The sequence below is a fragment of the Colius striatus genome, chromosome 14, assembly GCF_028858725.1.
Source record: "Colius striatus isolate bColStr4 chromosome 14, bColStr4.1.hap1, whole genome shotgun sequence".
Classification (NCBI taxonomy): Eukaryota; Metazoa; Chordata; class Aves; order Coliiformes; family Coliidae; genus Colius; species Colius striatus.
Window position 1 is genome coordinate 4,241,046 of NC_084772.1, and position 17,668 is coordinate 4,258,713.

Here is a 17,668-nt window from a genome sequence, read left to right on the forward strand (position 1 = left end):
TTACATTGTGAGAAGTTTAACTACAGTATTTGGTTGTATTTAGTTTTTTCTGTGTTGTTTTTGTGGGTATGGAGGGAAGAAGGATGAGAAAAAGCTAGGTTCTAACACAATCCTTCTTGAAACATTGGATTTCTTTCTCACTCTTCTAGTACAGAAATAGAAAATACTCTTTTTTTGCATTCTATTTCATAAAGCCTTGCTCTTCTCCCCTCAGCAAGTCCTTGATAGAATCAGCCTCTTCCTTTCCAAATAAAGCTGATTGTTAATCAGTGTTTCTAAAAAGAGAGCTCTGTTTAATTAGGGTGGCTGTTTAACTGAAAGGCCAACTATATGGTCACTTTCCCTCATTTCCTTCCTAGTAGGCTGTATCTTTAAAGGCATTTCTTACTAAAGTTTCTTACTGCTGACTGGATGTAACCACAGCAAAGCTTGATTTATGCAAGGAGTTGAGACTGACACAGATATTTAATAGATGAGCTACATTTCAGTCTTTACTGCTGATGCAATTAAGTTATTACTAGGGATGATTAAAAACACCCAAACCCCCAACAGTTAAGGCTATTGGAGAAAGTTACTAGTAAGAATTGCATCATCAATACCATATGCCTTTTACACACCTTCTGTGGCCAAGCCTTCTGTTCCTCCTGTGTTATTAACAGGACGTGTTCTTTGAATTGCATTGCATCGATGCCTCAAACAGTGGGATGGTTAGGAACTAATATGTTGTTTTTTCACTTGGACAAGTTTTCTAAACTAACATTGTCTAAGCATTTACAGCAGAGAACTTCACAGCCTGGCCTTCAGCATTGGCATGTCCTTGTTCTGTTTGTTAAATAAGTAACTTTCTCAAAAAGGCAGCTGGAAGGGTAAGGAGAAAGCAGCCAGCTACTGTGAGCAGAGGTGCTGAACAATGACAAGCGCATCTACCAAATGTCTGGAGAGACTAAGACAGTGCCAAATGCATGTGCTGGATTAGCAAAAAGACTAGCCTGCTCTTCAAAACTTGGACAACTCCAAGAACCAAGACTCTAAACTACAGTTACTCAACTTAGGCATATCACTGTGACTTTCACCAATGAGGCAATCAGAAAAGGCTCCACATGAACTCCTCGTAAATAAGGTGTCAGTGTAGGAGTTAATGCTCAAACTCTGTTTTATGACAAAAGCAACTCTATGGGCAAATTAAATTAAAGTACTTGAATTGTGTAACTACAAATTTACAGCTGATATTGTTAGTCTTAAATAAGGTATTGCTTTGGACACAGAAGTATGACTATTTTGATGGTACAAATGTACTTTGAAGAGGAGTGTGTTCTAAACAAAAGGACTTCCCCACACCCGCTTTGCAGTTCGACACGTTATATCCCAGTCTTAAAACATTATATCCACTTACCATCATCTAGTGTGATGTCTTGTAGACCTATGGTTTGAAAATTCAGCTCTCGCTCTTCTGGTTCTGGTTTAATGTTAATAGCTGCCCCGTCTGGTGAGAAGGGAGAGGAGTCGCAGGCGCCGTGGTGCGCCAGGGCCAGGGCTGGGCTGTGCGCCTGCGGGGACGGCTGTGCCGAGTGGCTCACGGTGGGCGGCGGGGGAGAAGAGGCAGGTCCTGAGCTGGGAGATTGGTAAGGCAGAGGTTGTAGCTGGGGTGAAGAAGGTCCAGAGAGTGGTGAATGGACCAAAGGGTGAGAAGCTGTTGGGGATGGGGATGAAGCAGATGCTGGATTTGTAGAATGGTATGAGACTTGCTGCAGCTGGGGAGAGGACTGCCCGAGGGATCGACTCATTGCAGAAGGGATGGAGCCCTGCCCGGCGCTTGGGCAGTGGTATCCCATGGATGGGAGGTGGGAAGAGGACTGTCCTGAATGAGCTGGGTGTGCTAGCGGGTGCCCTGCTGTACTCGATGTTGACACAGAACCTGGATTTGAAGAATGAAACTGCATGGGTGGTAGAGCTTGGCAGCTGAGGCTTATCAAATGAGGTACAGCTGTGTCTTGCTGAAATGAAAGCGTATCAAATCCTTGGCTGGAGGCAGAGTTCATAGGAAGACCAGGCTGTCCATTGTACACATCGTTAGACTGCATAGGCTGGTAAGAAGGCCTCACGGGAGGTGCTGATGTTACCTGAAAAGACTGAACCACAGCAGGAGGCAAAACATGACACTCTTCACTTGGACTAAGGTTTCTACCTTGCATATGTGGCAGGTGGGATACTGGCGAGGTCACCATCGCTGTGTACGGAGGTTGAACGGGACACACGAGGCTCCGAGGGGACGTAGACAGTAGGTTGTCATGTGGATGCCCTTGCTCTGGGGAAGGCAATGGAGTTCGCATAGAATGCAGGCCCTGGACGTTGCTTGTGTGAGGCAGGGCCAGAGATGGAACAGACAGATCCACCTCATCTCTGTGCTCTTGCTTCATTATAACTGGAAAAGTAAAACACAGTATTACAATTCCAACCCATTTTGCTCTGCTTTTATTGGTTTTTTTTTACTTCATGCCTGCTATATTAACCCTGAAAAGCCAGAGGAACTCTCCTAGCATTTGCTCTCTAGCATTGTTTAGTGGTGCACTTGGCAGTGTTCAGTTAGGGGTTGGACTCGGTCTTACAGGTCTTTTCCAATGGAAACGATTCTGATTCTATGATTCAAACAAAGGCAGTTATGCTTCCTTCTAAAATACTCTCCTGTGTAATCTAAGTTTTAAAAGACACTTGCAACTCAGCCAGAGGAAAGTCCAGGACATCTAAGGGATATAAGCCCATCAGAGGTGTGTGTGGCGGGGGGGTGCTGCTGTTAGACTCCACTGAAAAAGGGCAGATGAGTTCAGTACCAGACTCTACAAAAAGGAGGATGGAGTTTTTAGGTGTCTCCAAACTTCCCTTAGCCTCTGATCAAGATGAACTTTGGTAACACAGTTAAACTGGTTTGAGTCATATGTTGTTTTAATTACAGCAGTTCTTTCAGCATAATCCCCAAAGGCAGTGATGGTAACAACAAACTGACATGATTTCAGGTACTTTTTTTTTAAGTTAGTGGTAGGCTCATGAAAAGATACTGATTTTACACACAAATAGTAGAAAAGTGCTACCACTTTAAACTAACAGTGTGGTATAAAGTAGGAATTGAATAAAGAAACTGTTACATATATTTATAAATAAAATGGACTTCAAAATGTCTCTGCAACAACAGCTGCAGTTTTCATTAATCTTGCTTCTTATTTAAGCAGTGTCATTACTTCATTCCACTATTTAAATAATTTAAATATGGATTCCTCAAATAAGTTACAAGATGCCTTAAATATCTGAGAGCTGAAAAATATGACATGGACCTGATAATTATTATAAACTTAGTGTACCAAATACCTAGGTAATATTGCTTCATTACACATAAAGAGTAGGTAATTTGAGAGCACAAGTGAGCAAATCTGTTTTACATAGTGTAAACTAACAGCAGTTGGCTTTGTCAGCACACACATTGTCTTTAAGGAGTTTATATTTGTATCCCCATCGGACTTGAGAGACCTGATTTCAAGTCCTTCAAAGAAGACTAAAGGGTCTGTCACAAACACTGGTACCTTGTGAATTCTAACTGCTGTGAACAGGTATGAATTTGTTCACAGAAGTGTTGCTGCTGGCAAAGGAGGAGGCAGTGCATAGCTATCAGTCACCCCTCCCTCGTACCAAAGGGAAGAGATTAAGATGCTTTAACTGCATGTACAGTTAATGTGGTTTTTGCCTCTGGCCAAGTTAAAACTATTTTCTCTCAACATATTGCAATGGAATCTCATTATCCTCCATGTCATTACTGGGGTTATTTAGAAGAGCAGTTCCTGAGATCCACCATCACTTTCAAAGAAAAGTAGAATGCAAATTATTCTGTAAAAAGCATAATGAAGAAATACCTGGCTGTAAGTAGAGAATCACAGAATCTCCAGAGTTGGAAGGGATCTCAAAAGATGATCCAGTCCAACCACCCTGCCTGAGCAGGATCACCTACAGTAGGTCACACAGGAACTCATCCAGGTGGGTTTGGAATGTCTCCAGCAAAGGAGACCCCACAGCCCACCTGGGCAGCCCCTGCCAGTGCTCTGGCACCCTCATAGGGGAGAAATCTTTCCTTGTGTTTCTTTGGAACCTCTTATTTACCCATTGCCCCTTGTCCTATCATTGGCCATCACTGAGCAGAGTCTGGCTCCAGCCTCCTGACACTCACCCTTCACATATTTGTCAACATAAATGAGGTCACCCCTCAGTCTCCTCTTCTCCAGGCTAAAGAACCCCTGCTTCCTCAGCCTTTCATCAGAAGGGAGTGGCCCTGCACTGAACTCTCTCCAGCAGGTCCCTGTCTTTGAGTTAGAGCACTGTAGCTTATTACTCTAAATTTCAGCTATTTAGACAAGCTTAAGTTGCTCTACAAACAATTCAAAGTTAGTCCTATCTACCTGGCAAAGGTACAAGACTGAATTATTTTCAAATGTCTACTTTAAAAAACAAAATAAAAAGCAACTTCTGAATGTTTTGTTTCATACCTGGTGTGTAAGTAAAACGTTGAGACTGGCTTTTTTTCCTCTTGCCATTGCAGAGATAAAACTGCACCTGGACTGCAGCTGTAATGGTTTTGTTATGGTACGGAGGAACTTCAAGTATGATGTTTGCCTATACAAAAGTTGAAACAAAAGAAGTTTTATATATCAGATGTTAATGAAAGTGCTCTTAATTACAGAAAAACTAAAACACTGTTTGCAAAACTAAAGCAAATTGGTATTTTGAAACCTGTGAACTTCAATTTTATGCTTATTACACAGTAAAACAGTACTATAAGTAAACTTTTTTCTTTTAAACACAAGCATGCTGAAGGTGATGCTTTTAATTAAATAGATGCATTGCCTAAAGGTTGTTTGTTTATCTGCCAGAGCATAAAAATATTCTCTAGGAGTCACAGAACTGCATTTTGAATCATGAAGCTTTTAAGAAAAACTTTTAATGCATTGGAAATTATTATTTGTCATCTTAGAGGAATTATCTTCATTTTTCAATTGTCAATTTTTTTCATTGCTTTCACAACAAGCATGCTGTTTCCAGTTCCTTTAAAGCATCATCTTAATGGCTACTTTATAGTACTAAGCCAATTTAGAAGTCTCCAGTTGTCTGCCTGAATCAGCCACTGATCCACTTACTTTACTAAATAAAGTCTAAATTTCAGAACAATGAAGACATCTAGATTTTCATTTTAAAACAGAAAGCTTTCTAAAGTAAGAAAAATTGTTTCTCACCCCTTGACACTTTTCCCTAATTATTTTCCCTTCTACCTCCCACTGAGGCCGTCCATCTGTGGAGAGAAATTTACAAATAATTCAAGCAAAAAGCACTTTCTAAAACACTTAATCCTAAAAATACTTCAATATTTTATATAAAAACTGCATTTCTTTTCAGTCAGAAAGAGGCCATTCAAATGACAGAGCTCTAATGTAAACCAAGCTTTAAGTATGGGGATGTTTTAGGAGTTTCAACACCAGTGACACAGTCCATAAGTACATAGAGGTTTGGGGGTTTTTCCTCCATTTTTCTAACAGTATATTTGAAAGGTAGTTAAATTACTACTAACAGATGTGACTATTCAAACATGATGACGACCTAACCTGTAAATCACCATGTGAGAGATAACACATGCACTTACTCCCAGGTCACACATTTAAAACAAACATCTGCCCCTGAACTGAAAGACCCTGTAGTTCAAATACAGGGCAAGTTGTCTGTGTTGTGAGGAAGGTCAGTCACCTTGGTGAACCTCCCTCTACTCTGACCCAGCATCACCTGGTGCCTTTCACCTAGCACTCAGTGCTCTCTGTTACAGGGGTCTGTACAGATCATCAGGGAATCTACTGTCTATCAGCAGGACGTCTTTGACACACAACACCTTATTACAGAACACTCTTACTCATGTGGTATTTGCTAATAAAAGACCCCCAACAACTCACTGGAATATTTAAAGACATAAGAAGATGTAGAAGAATGTAGTAAGATAGTTAAATAGTTGAAACTTCAGGAGGATTATCATGCATTTTAGCTTAAATAAGAACTATTAAGATCATGATACATATCCAGAGAGCATCAGAACCATTGAGGAATGCTGAGTATCTGACATCTTTGAGTAATATCTATGTATGTACCTGAGTATGTGTGTACACATGTGCTTGTGTATAATACAAAACAAAACCAAGGGACATACACAGAGCACACCAAATCTGCACCAGAGCTTCAGCTATTTTTAAAAATGCATCCCTTCAGAGTAACTTCCATAGAAAATCTCTTGCAAATTCTATAGCAAAAAAAAAATCTGTGGTGTTTTCCAAATAATATTTCATTAGCTTAGGAATAAGTCAGCTCCTATGCAATAATTAAATTGGATGGAACACACCATCAGTGCCAAACAGCACATTCCCAATAATTCCCATTTTGAGCCTTTATTGTAATAATGAGAAAATACATGAGTATGATCTGTCCACAGCATCTTTCAAATGCACACAACTCAATGTTAGTCTTCCTGTATCAGAGGTACTATTCCATTAACAGTTGTCAACCAGCACCCAGGTCAGTGCCCAAACTGAAGTTTCAGATTACTGCTCCTGACTTACATTTCCCTATTTTTCCTTTCTAAGATACTCTTACTTCCTAAAAACCAGGCTCAGCTCTCAGACATTGTTTTTGGGTTTGTTTTCAAGAGAAGTATGATAATATTTACCTTGTCCTTTTTCAAAAAATATAATTTTGGATTCTGGAAGAAAATTGGATCCTGTCACCACCATTTCATGGCCTCCATTTACTGAGCAACTATTGATGCTATACTTCTCAATCTGAGGAAGTTCTTGAGCAGATCGCTGAGCTTTTAAAGAAATACAAGGGAAAAATTATTATTAACAAGTTTTATTCATAGTGACATTTCTTTTATGATCCTAACTTGAAGAATCAGGGATGAAACTAAGCCAACCATCTACTTATGAATCATTTCTATGCATGATTTCTCTTTGTTTTTACAGTTACGTTGAAGTTACACAATTACAGAGAAGAAATACCAAGAAGCCATGAATCCCATCAGTCTCTGCTGTTACAGATAATGCAACTTTCAGTTTAGGAATACTGGTTTTAAAACTACATTAGTATTTTATAGCCCAAATGAATTCTAGAAGAAATTCGGCTTGTTGAAGGTCATGTTTTGATTCCTTAGAACAAGTATTTAACAAATGAACTCTCTGGAAGTTAATTATTATTATTAGATAATACTGCACAAAGACAAGTAATGATATAGACTCTTGTAAATATGAGGGGATTAGTTCTTCCTCAATTGAGTATTTGTTTTCACTAAGATGTACATATCAGATGCCTCTGATCACATACGGGATTACTGGAGCTGCGAGTTATGCGACTGCAGTACCAGGTTTAAAGCCTAAAACATTGTTTCTCCTCCAAAGTTTCGGGTTGCCACTTGGAAAGTACCATCTTAAGTAAAGATATATTAATATTTGGTTGTCTAGCTCTTAACACACAATGCTCTTTAGACACACACACTTTCTATATACAATTCTGACAATAAATATGGTCAGAATGACAACATTACTGACACATGCAGAAAACACGAGTATAAATTACGTATAGTTAAAGCAATCTTACAGCATTCAACAGGTATGGAAGCAGTCTGCAGAGATAAGACTTTTCCACTAGGTTGGGGGATGTGAACACGAAACACAAGTCGCACTCTGGTATTCTTTCTTCCAATATCCGTCTCTCCTTTACGGAGCTCTATATCTGAGTTGCGGAGTTTCAAAATACCAGCACAATCGATACTGGAGATAGGTGAGGACGGATGAATCAGAAGAGAAACAGAAGAAAATGAATCAAACTGTTGCCAAAGAATACTCTCAGTCATTCTTCAGTTAAAGAATGAGTGTTGTATTTTTTCCCCATTAACATACATGTTATTTTAAATGCCTGAGATGAAAAGATCCGTTAGTGTCAGAAATGGCAGCACATACTCTGCTGAAACATTTTGTCCTGTCAATGTGTAACTGCTGCTTTTTTGAACCTTTAAAAAGGTTATGTGTTACTATACATTGTTTAACCTTCAAAGTATGTTACTTAACATAGTAAACATCACTTACAAGGAGCAAGAGCCCTTAGGAAGGACTAGAGAATGACAAAAGTGTAGCCGTCAAATCTCAGCTACTGTTCCACTTGGTTACCAATTATTCATGAGACATACATAAGATACACAGAAGCTTGTGAGGAATGTCATCTTGCACATCACTGTGAGTTCACAGCAGTCAACGGAACTAGGAAAATTTCCTAGTCTGTAACTAGGAAAATTTACATAGACTTCTGAAGTCAGCTTAAGAAATAACTGCTACATCAAGAAGTAATTGTGCTTTACTCTGTTACTGACCCTCCAGCTGGAGCATGGCAGTGCAATTGTTGCTGTCACTAATCATTGCATTATTATTTAGCACGCTCTATCTGGCAACACCTAAAAAGTCAGAGTAATGCAATTACACAGAAGAAACAAATAATCAAAACAAGAAAACGGCCTGAAAAGATACCAGAATCACGTTCCATCAAGAAACAGAAAACTGTGCGACTATTTTCATAGGAAAAAGTCCTATGGATTGTTGGGGAGGTACAACCCCAGCAGCATCTCCCCCTTAATCTTATGAGCTTCCCTATCTCTCTGCCCCTTTCCTTCTGACTACCTAAGCATTGGCACGTTTGCAGAGCTGAGCCATACCTGTGGATAATATGCTACTCCAGAAGATTTTTCTTTTACCTTTACACAAACAAAAAGAAAGAAAAAAAGAGACATATAGCAACTAAGCAGCTCATTGATGCTGTGACGTACCTGGCTGACATGTTGTTTTCAGGAAGAAGTGGGATTTCCAAAACTTTGGTGCTGGCAATTATTATCTCTTGACTAGCTGTTGCAACTGTTTTCCCAGTGATTCGGTGCACCTGGTAGAACGCATGAGGCCTCAAGTAGCGATCGTCTGCGGTGCCGATGAACATCTGCAGGTTTACTGGCTTGTCACTGTAGCCCAGGAGCTGATGAAAAAGTAGACACTATATTAAAACATCAGTGGACTTTTACTGCATTTGTCTCTACATAATAGAAATACATAAACTAGCACAAAGCTTTAAGAGTCAAGGAGTAATATTGAGTTACGAACTTCTTCAATCTCGTCACCACTTACCAGAACAAATGGATATAAAAAATACTGATTGCTTTTTAATCTCTCAAAAGGAATTGTTTTATCTCAGGAATTTTGACATCAAAGCCATACTGATTCAGTTCTACATCAAAGACAAACTGTAGATTTTACTAAGATACACCTAGTTTCTAGAAACACTAAAAATATTATAAAGGTCAGTTCTTCTACAAAGGAGTGCAATAGTGAGTTCTGTTAAACCTGAGTTTTATGAATGCAAATGTATTATGTAGGATAAAAAATTTAATTCATAGCTAGAAAATGAAGTATAGTTTATTTTTGGCAGAGAAAACGATTTAAAACCAAAAACTTGATAAATATTAATTCAGGCACCTTTCCTTTTCAGAAATATATGACTAACTACCATTGCACTCAGTGGTCATAAAACCACCTGTTTGAGCTAAAAGCAATTCCAGACACAAAACACGTTGAAACATCGGGGGAAAAAAACCCAAACCAAAAACAAAGCTCTAAAAGCAAAAGCTATTTTTATGTTAGTACACTGGTAACACTTATCCAGAAGATTTAAGGAAACAAATTTAACTAACATCCAAGTTTTCTTTAGCCCCTGCAATCTTAAATCTGAAGCCTATAAAACTGTCTTATAAACCCTGGAAGTTTGCTTCACCTTCCTGCAATTGGCAGGTTGATGCAACCTGCAAGTGACAGAATTTCTGAAAAGCAATGCAGCACATTTACATTCCATCGACTTTGACATCAACTTCTGTTCAAACTGGAGGGCCAGACAGTCATTCTTTAAATGTGGTTTTGTCATGTCAATATTTTTGTCTCTAGGGAGAGTTATTTGGTCACACAACAATATTATCTAAGCTCTTTACAGAACTAACACTTAAAAGCCAAACAAACCCATGTCAATTTAACCTACTTACAAGCATCATTGAACTCCAGTGGTCAGCAGAAACCCAAAGTACACCCACACCCAGGAGCCAGGAGAGTCCTTGTATCCCATCGCCCTGCTCTGGGCAGGAGGTGCTGGGTACACCAAACATGCATCTGCTTGCTGTATTCCAGTTATGGCCATGGCAGCACCCACTAGTGCTGTCACTTCTATTAGAGCTTTCTCGATCAGGAGCAAAAACTTGGTTTCCAGCAGAAGTCTGATACTTTACAGAGCTACTCTCAAAGCTTTCAGCCTTTGTTCAAGATATAACATCCCTTAATTAATCCATCTAGATATAACAGCGTGGTCATATTTTAGCCAGTGTTTGTCCCATTTGCCCAATGAGGTTAAACATGTTCAAGAATCAGAACAGTCAAAATCTAGACCACCTAAGATAGATAAAACTGAGCTCACTCAAACTCAGCACAGCAACTGAGGCTTGGTCTTCACCTCTTTGTATCCAGCACGGAGAGAATCTACAGTAATTCCTGAAGACATACTGAAGGCAAGCTACAGCATGTAACTGTCAAGCAGCTGACACAGAAAGCTGATAGATCAAATACATTATTTGTTACAGTCACAGCATGATGAGATCACTCCCAGAGAGAATGCACATTCCACTTTTTTTTGAGAGAGAGAAAAGAAAGGATAACAGTTCAGTATTACTGCTTTGATTGCTTCTCTGGGCTGGGGGATCTCCAGACAATTACTGCAGTAAAGAGGCTGATGCTCTTCATGGTTGTAGACAGAATTGTCCTCAAATCTCCTCGTACCCTTCTGGTGAGATCCACAAGCTCTCCCAGTTGTCATGCCTTTAAGAGGCCAGTCCAATTCAACTTGTAACATATAATGTAGACTGCATTTGTACTACATTGTACACTGACTATAAATGAGCAAGTTGCCTTCTGTCCTTCAGCTCAACAAACTCTCATCTGTCTTCTCACCTGATTCCAGGGAGCACTGAGAATTCATGCCTGCACAGCCAAGCAGAACAGTCTTAACGTTAAATGAAAAGTCCCCTCTCCTTATGGATTTTACAATCCTTATCCCTTTAGACCCTCATTATAACAAAGGAAAAATATCTACCACAAGAAGCCAAGCAATCTATAAAAGTCATGTCAGCTTTTATCAAATACAACGCCCTGTCCTATAATTAAACGATTCCCAACTGATTTCTGACGTGATGTAATTTACTGGTATTCTGTATGTCTGTCTGTTATTTGCATTATGTCTGTCATTGCTTTTGATCTGTCAAATGTGTAAAATCTTTTTTTTTCTCCCTGGAGCTCTCAGAATAAACAGACCTAAATCCAGAAAACACCCAAACAAACAGCAAACCTTGATGCAGGACATCTTTCCTATATATATATATATTTATATTTATATATATATATTTATATTTTATATATATATATATATATATATATATATTAAAATACCAACTGAATCTTTTCATAATTTCTGTAAGTCTGAATGATTGTAGGAGTTTAAAGACAATTTAAGGACATTTATTAGCTTAGCTTTTACAGCAGCCATCTTGTCCCAAGTTTTCAACACTCACTCCACACCCATTTTCTTCAGAGTTAAAATTAAATCTTAACACAATGGGATACAGCTGAAACATAATGTTTGTTACATGTCTTCACTCTAATACTGGGAATTATATAAATTACAAGCCAGACCTATTCAAAAATTTGAACAACTTCCAAATGCGGTCACTGTGACAAAGCTAATTTCCAATTAAAGCTATCTTCCCCTTCCTTAACAATGGCCACATACACAGCAGCTCCAGAGATATGAGGGAGAAGGAGGGAAGGCAGAGGGAGGGATACATGCAAAATTAAGCTGGGCTGTCTACAGCCAGTGGAGAAATTGTCCTCTGTAGAAGCCTACAGAGAGCAGGAGCTTAATTTAGTGAAGGAAAATACAGCCCATGGCAACTGTATTCTGAGTCAGAACACTCTTCAAAATATACCTGAAAGTGGTATTTAAACTACTTTCAACCTATGGCTACCACACTACATTCAAATTGCTCAAATGTGTCTAACACCAGGTTTGCTTCTCTTGCTCTTGAGCCAAGGTTCAGCCTTTGTGCTCACCCAAATATGCTGTTATGGAAGACATACAGGGCCTGGTTTTTGCAAAGCATGTTATGGGAGGAGAAAGTGACACAAAATGCCTGTTCCACCAACAGATGACACAATAGGTTACCAAGTGCATTTTCTACTTGACACTCTTGCCTTTTCTCACATCACTGCAGTACATTAGGTATGGCAAAGCAGAAATCTGAAAGTATGTTACTACAGCTTCAGAAGAAACAATAAAACCCCACTCTGTAGTACTACCTTCAGCCATTTCCTTTCTGATGTGTGTATTAAATGAAAACAAACAAGAAATCCAATGCTCAATGGAAACTACAAGGGAAAATATTATAATGCAAGAGAGTACACTTTTATAGTAATTTAGAAGAAATCTATGCATGTTGTAATACAGAAACATATAAATAAGGCATCTCATAAATAAAAATGGTCTGTAATTGCATCAGGACAACACCCTGAAAGTTTCCTATACACTTAGAAGCCATGCTAGTGTAAATCAATCTCAAAGCAAACATGCAAGACCCCCTGTGTCAACTGGATGCTTACACTGTAGCTTTGTCTCAAATGAATTACTGCAAAGGATCTGCAATACAGACCCACTAAAGATACTAAAAGATATATATTGTTAGGCAGAGTGGGAACATATTGGCAAGGGAGCGGAGACTTCATTAATTACTTATTCATTGCACTACAGATGATTTATTGTATTTATTCAAAGCTAAAATAAAAAAGAATAGCATAAAAGAAAAACAATGTAAAGCCATAAATATAACCAGTATGTGCAAGTAAGTGAGCTGGTTGAGTAAGCTGAGGGGTGGAGGAAAAGAATAACCCCCTCTCCCACAGTACACAGCGTAATTCAGGGGCTGATCCCAGTAATGGGTGCACAGAGAAAGGAAACCTAGCACAGCCTTAGGCAGGCAATGAACAGGTTGCACAGCGTCCTCATGTTTCCAGCTGCTGTATTCACAGCAAAAGAGACAGAAAGCTATGGATGAGACAGGCTATGGATGTTGATGTGACAGCCTTATGCACTAGCAAAAACTTTGAAGTAGCTGGAGAGATTATCAAAGACAACACATTGACAAGAAAACCATAAACAACTGAAAAAAAAATCAACTTTTAATACCCAAATTTGTATTTTAGAATTGACATTTTTCTCCTCAGTCTTGTCTAATAAGCAAGCTGCCAACTCTGGGCATGACATGGATTCTGCAAGCTTAAAATCGAAAATTTACAGAGTCTATAATCAAAGAGAAGAGCCTGTAGGGGCCAGTGAGCCAAGGGGCAGGCAGAAAATGATCCGATGGCTTGTGGAGAGATGCCTGCATATGCCACGCAATTTCTATTACACAATCATTCAAAATCTCCAGTGAAGTCAACACACTGTGCCTGGCACCCCAGCACTGAAGACAGCCTATGCCAAACCTTTCCTGAGAAGAGGGGACGATGCTGGGTTATTTCATTACTTATTTCTTAATTCATCAGAACATACTCCTACCTTATTTAACTGAAAAGGCATTCAGCAGTTTTATGGAAGAATTCTGTGAACAATCCTGGTGAGAGCAGCCTTGGACATCCTTCCCTACACAAAGCCTTTCCACAGTAAGCAAAGTGGAACTTCCTGCCCACTACACTTGGTCCCTGAATTATCACAGAATCAGAACTACCTTCCTTCCTTCCCTGAGCAATGCTGTCATCTCAGCAGCCCAAATATGTCAGAAAAAAACCCCCCAAAACAACTAATTGTTCTTCAAAGAAAATACCTATACATCATTAAACTGAAAGAACAGATAACTACATTCTGGACAAATACCAAACCCCTAATGAAGCCATGGTATCTGTACCTTTAATTCAACTTAGTAAAGAATACACAACACATAGAAATACCAAGTGTCCCACTGCAGACCATGGGTATTGAAATTAACAAAGCATCTTACAACCTGTTGGTAAGTGTTGCAGCATCACCACCCTGAGGATGTGTCACAGTAAACTGCTACAGTATCAGCCTGCCCAGGACTCAGTCATGGGTGACTTGTGGAAGGACACTACCCTAAACTGATGGTTGAGCCCTAGGTATATTCTCAAGTACACTTTCCAGCATTTACTCTGTTGAAGCGCAATCTGAGAGCTGCAGCACACTACAAAAAAAAAGGTACCGATTCTCCTTTAAAAACAGATACACCACTTTCCCAGCAGCAGCAAGTTGTGTACTGCAGACAACTACTTAGTTACTGCACGCTGTCACTCCTGACCTCTAGAAACCCTCCTCTGTAACAGAATACTGATACACCACCCACTGCTTTGCCCAGGAAACTCAGCCAAGTTGTTTTTGTGTTTCTATATCGTTTCCATAGCAAAGGTCAGTGCATGCGTAAGTTAAACTAAAGCTGGAAGGCTAAAGACTGAAGGTCACTACAGGATAAGCCAGAAGGGCTTCACGCCAGAGCAGTTCCAGCCGTGTTACTATCCTGCACACAGGAAACCCACACCCCCGTGTCAACAGTTGGCTTACAATTTTTACCAAGTAACTACAAAGGCAGAAAGTTAAAGAGGGAATTTTTGCATCATCAAAAACATTACAAAAACATTCATATGTCACTGCACACATGGGAAATCCTTAAAAAATGTGGAATAAAAAATGTAGTCTCTGTGCACCAGAGACTACATGGATTAATTTGATCACTGAAGCCAGCAGCATTTACACATCCACTGTTGTGGCAGTGGTGAGAACCTTTGCCTCGTTGGGGAAAGCAATAGGTCACATTAAATAAGAGGCATCAACCTGGAAAGAAGTTATCCTTTTTCCAGGTTACATGCAGATTATATTGGGGCCATACCTGGCTCATATATCATCAATGCCAGGTTCTGATCTAAAGGAAAACTTGCAACGTGCCACAAGCTTGTGGCACAACAGTTTTTAGTCTCTAATATTTAGAAGTTTTACCTCCCCATTCTACCTTTTCTTAATTTAAGAATGTTCTATGTTTTCCAGTTATTGTTGCAGGTGAAGTATTACCAATCTATTCAAAAGTAACTGTTATTTATCCACAAGATGTGATTTCTTAAGACCTGTAACAAAACTCGAGAGAAACATACACTTCATGGTCAACAGATGCTTGTCAGACAACACTAGTATACCTGGAAACAGTCTGTTTTTTCTGAACCAAATCCCACTTCTTTTATCTACAAAATACCCAACAGTACCACTGAATCAGTAGAGATGTCAGGGTCTCACATGTCTACTTTAAGACTGAAAACAGGAAAAATAATGGAACTATAACTTGAGAGGAAGTTAGAAAAATCACTTAATTAGCTAAGTTTTATGCTCAGCCATCAAGCAATACTATGACACTAATGACATTCAGACAGTGCCAAACCCCACTTGATGATATTTTCAAAGCAATTTTCTTGCCAAAACCTTCCTGCGTTTATTAGGAAATTGCCATGTTCCATCCAACTTTCACTGGGGTTTTTTACATTGCATTTAAAGCAAAAAAAAAAAGCAAACCATGCTTTTGAAATGTTTTGCCCTCTGAGGCAATCAAGATGTGACCCACAAGCTTGAAATCTTTTGGACAATTCTATCAAAGTCTTTCACACACTTTTCTGTATGAATTTCCCTTCTGAGTGGTACACAACATCCCTAAAGAACTGTGATGACTGCTGGTTGAAAGCTGAAAGGCTGCACAGCACACCTGTGAATGATGACCTGAGAACATCATCAAGGGATGACAGGCATGAAGAGGAACATAATTTGAAACAGAAGACAAAATTACTAATTACTAACACCACTGGTACAATTTAGCACGAATTTATCAACAGTTGCATCTGGAAAAGCTCAAAACAAACCATATCTACATATCCAAGACAACAGAGTTCAGGGAAGTTACTGCAAATCAGACTGAGCACAGGCATCCCTCGTGGCCTTGTAGAGATGCAATAAATGCTGACCCACAATCTTCAACAGACTGTTTAAAAGGAACTGGAGCAATTCATGCAAGAAAACTCCCTTCAGATCTATTAGGCACTGGCTCAGAAAGTCTGAACACCACATGGGATTTCCTAATGATTTCATTCTGATTCTGCAAAGGTTATAATGTTACAAAAAGTTAAATGCCCGACTTTAAAATTAATATGTTATACCAAAGCAACATACACTTCCCCTTCCTGAAATGCAGCACTATTTTCTATCACCTTTCCACTGAGAAAGAAAAGCACACACATCAAAAAACGCATCAGTCTTCCTCTTTTCTTAAATAAACCCATTAAGTAGACTGACTTAAAGACTTCAAAATAGTACAGACCTTTGCAATTCTGAAAAATCAGTGAGACATTAAAAGGCAAAAACTTTTAATAAACTATTAGGTAGTGGCACAAGTCCAATTTTAAAAATGGTTTAAAGGTCATTGCAAAGACAAATGGGTCCTGCAAGGGCAAGAGCAAATAAGCTATTGCAAACATCAGTGCATTATTGGTCATGATACCATACATTTACAGAATGTACACAACATCCTTCAAAGTTTAAAAACTTGAATTTCTATATGTGAAATCGTATACTTTTACACAGTCACTGTCTGCAGACAGGGATGAAAGTGTTTTAAATATTAACCTCAGGCATACTTTGAAGAGCAATTTAGCTCAGAGCCCTCTCCCACTCTATATCACCCAAAAAAAAGGAGATCAATTCACAGCTAAAATCGTGTTGGACTAATAGTACAACCTCACACAGTGCAGAAATACCAGCCACATTTAACTAGCTATCACAATATTCTAACCATCTGCAGATTGCTCTACACTCTTGGGAAAAAAATGGCTTATCCCTAAACATCAATCCCCAATGCCAAATTATGTTACGGACCCTTTTTGGACAAGTATTTCCAGGGCAGAAACAGGCTATTCCCAAAAAGCCTATGTAGAATAAAATAATTCCATAAATTCATTTTAGTTGGAAACAAAATACTACTTTTCTCCATTTTAGCAAACATATGATACAAAAAGCAGGTGGCTATTGTCCAGTGTGTCATTTGTAAGGTTATTCCTATTAATTACTGTATTTTCTAGACTGAGAAACACACATTAAATGCATGAATATGGCTTTTATTTTGTGGAGACTAGAGAAGAATATACCTAAAGAGTCATCAAATTGTTCTTGAAAGAGACATATTTTCAGAATCTCATCCAGAGATCAATGTTTTTTACAGCCCACTACATGGTTCACAGGAGCAAGGCTCTTTCCTTATCCTTCCATTTCTATTCTTAATCTGGGCTCTCGATCCAACTTTCACATTCCCTAAAAAGTTACTCAGTGTTCTCTTTCTCATCAAAATACTATCTCTATCAGGAAAGACTGTGCTGCAAACAAGAGAAAACTGCGGATGCCTGGGCTAGGCTGGAGTCTCCAAGTCCGCCAGGCACAT

General features: G+C 39.0%; 1 protein-coding gene across 3 annotated transcripts in view; it reads right to left on the reverse strand.

Moving 5' to 3' along the window:
- Positions 1-17,668, reverse strand: part of NFATC3 (nuclear factor of activated T cells 3) — a 72,791-nt gene that overhangs the window by 20,349 nt on the left and 34,774 nt on the right. For all 3 annotated transcript variants that reach the window (XM_062007302.1, XM_062007301.1, XM_062007303.1), the window contains exons 4-9: positions 8,885-9,084; positions 7,666-7,838; positions 6,740-6,880; positions 5,271-5,326; positions 4,527-4,653; positions 1,394-2,422 (exon numbers count right to left, since the gene is read on the reverse strand). In XM_062007302.1, the coding sequence (XP_061863286.1) occupies positions 1,394-2,422; positions 4,527-4,653; positions 5,271-5,326; positions 6,740-6,880; positions 7,666-7,838; positions 8,885-9,084 (1,726 nt within the window). The remainder of the gene's footprint in view (positions 1-1,393; positions 2,423-4,526; positions 4,654-5,270; positions 5,327-6,739; positions 6,881-7,665; positions 7,839-8,884; positions 9,085-17,668) is intronic.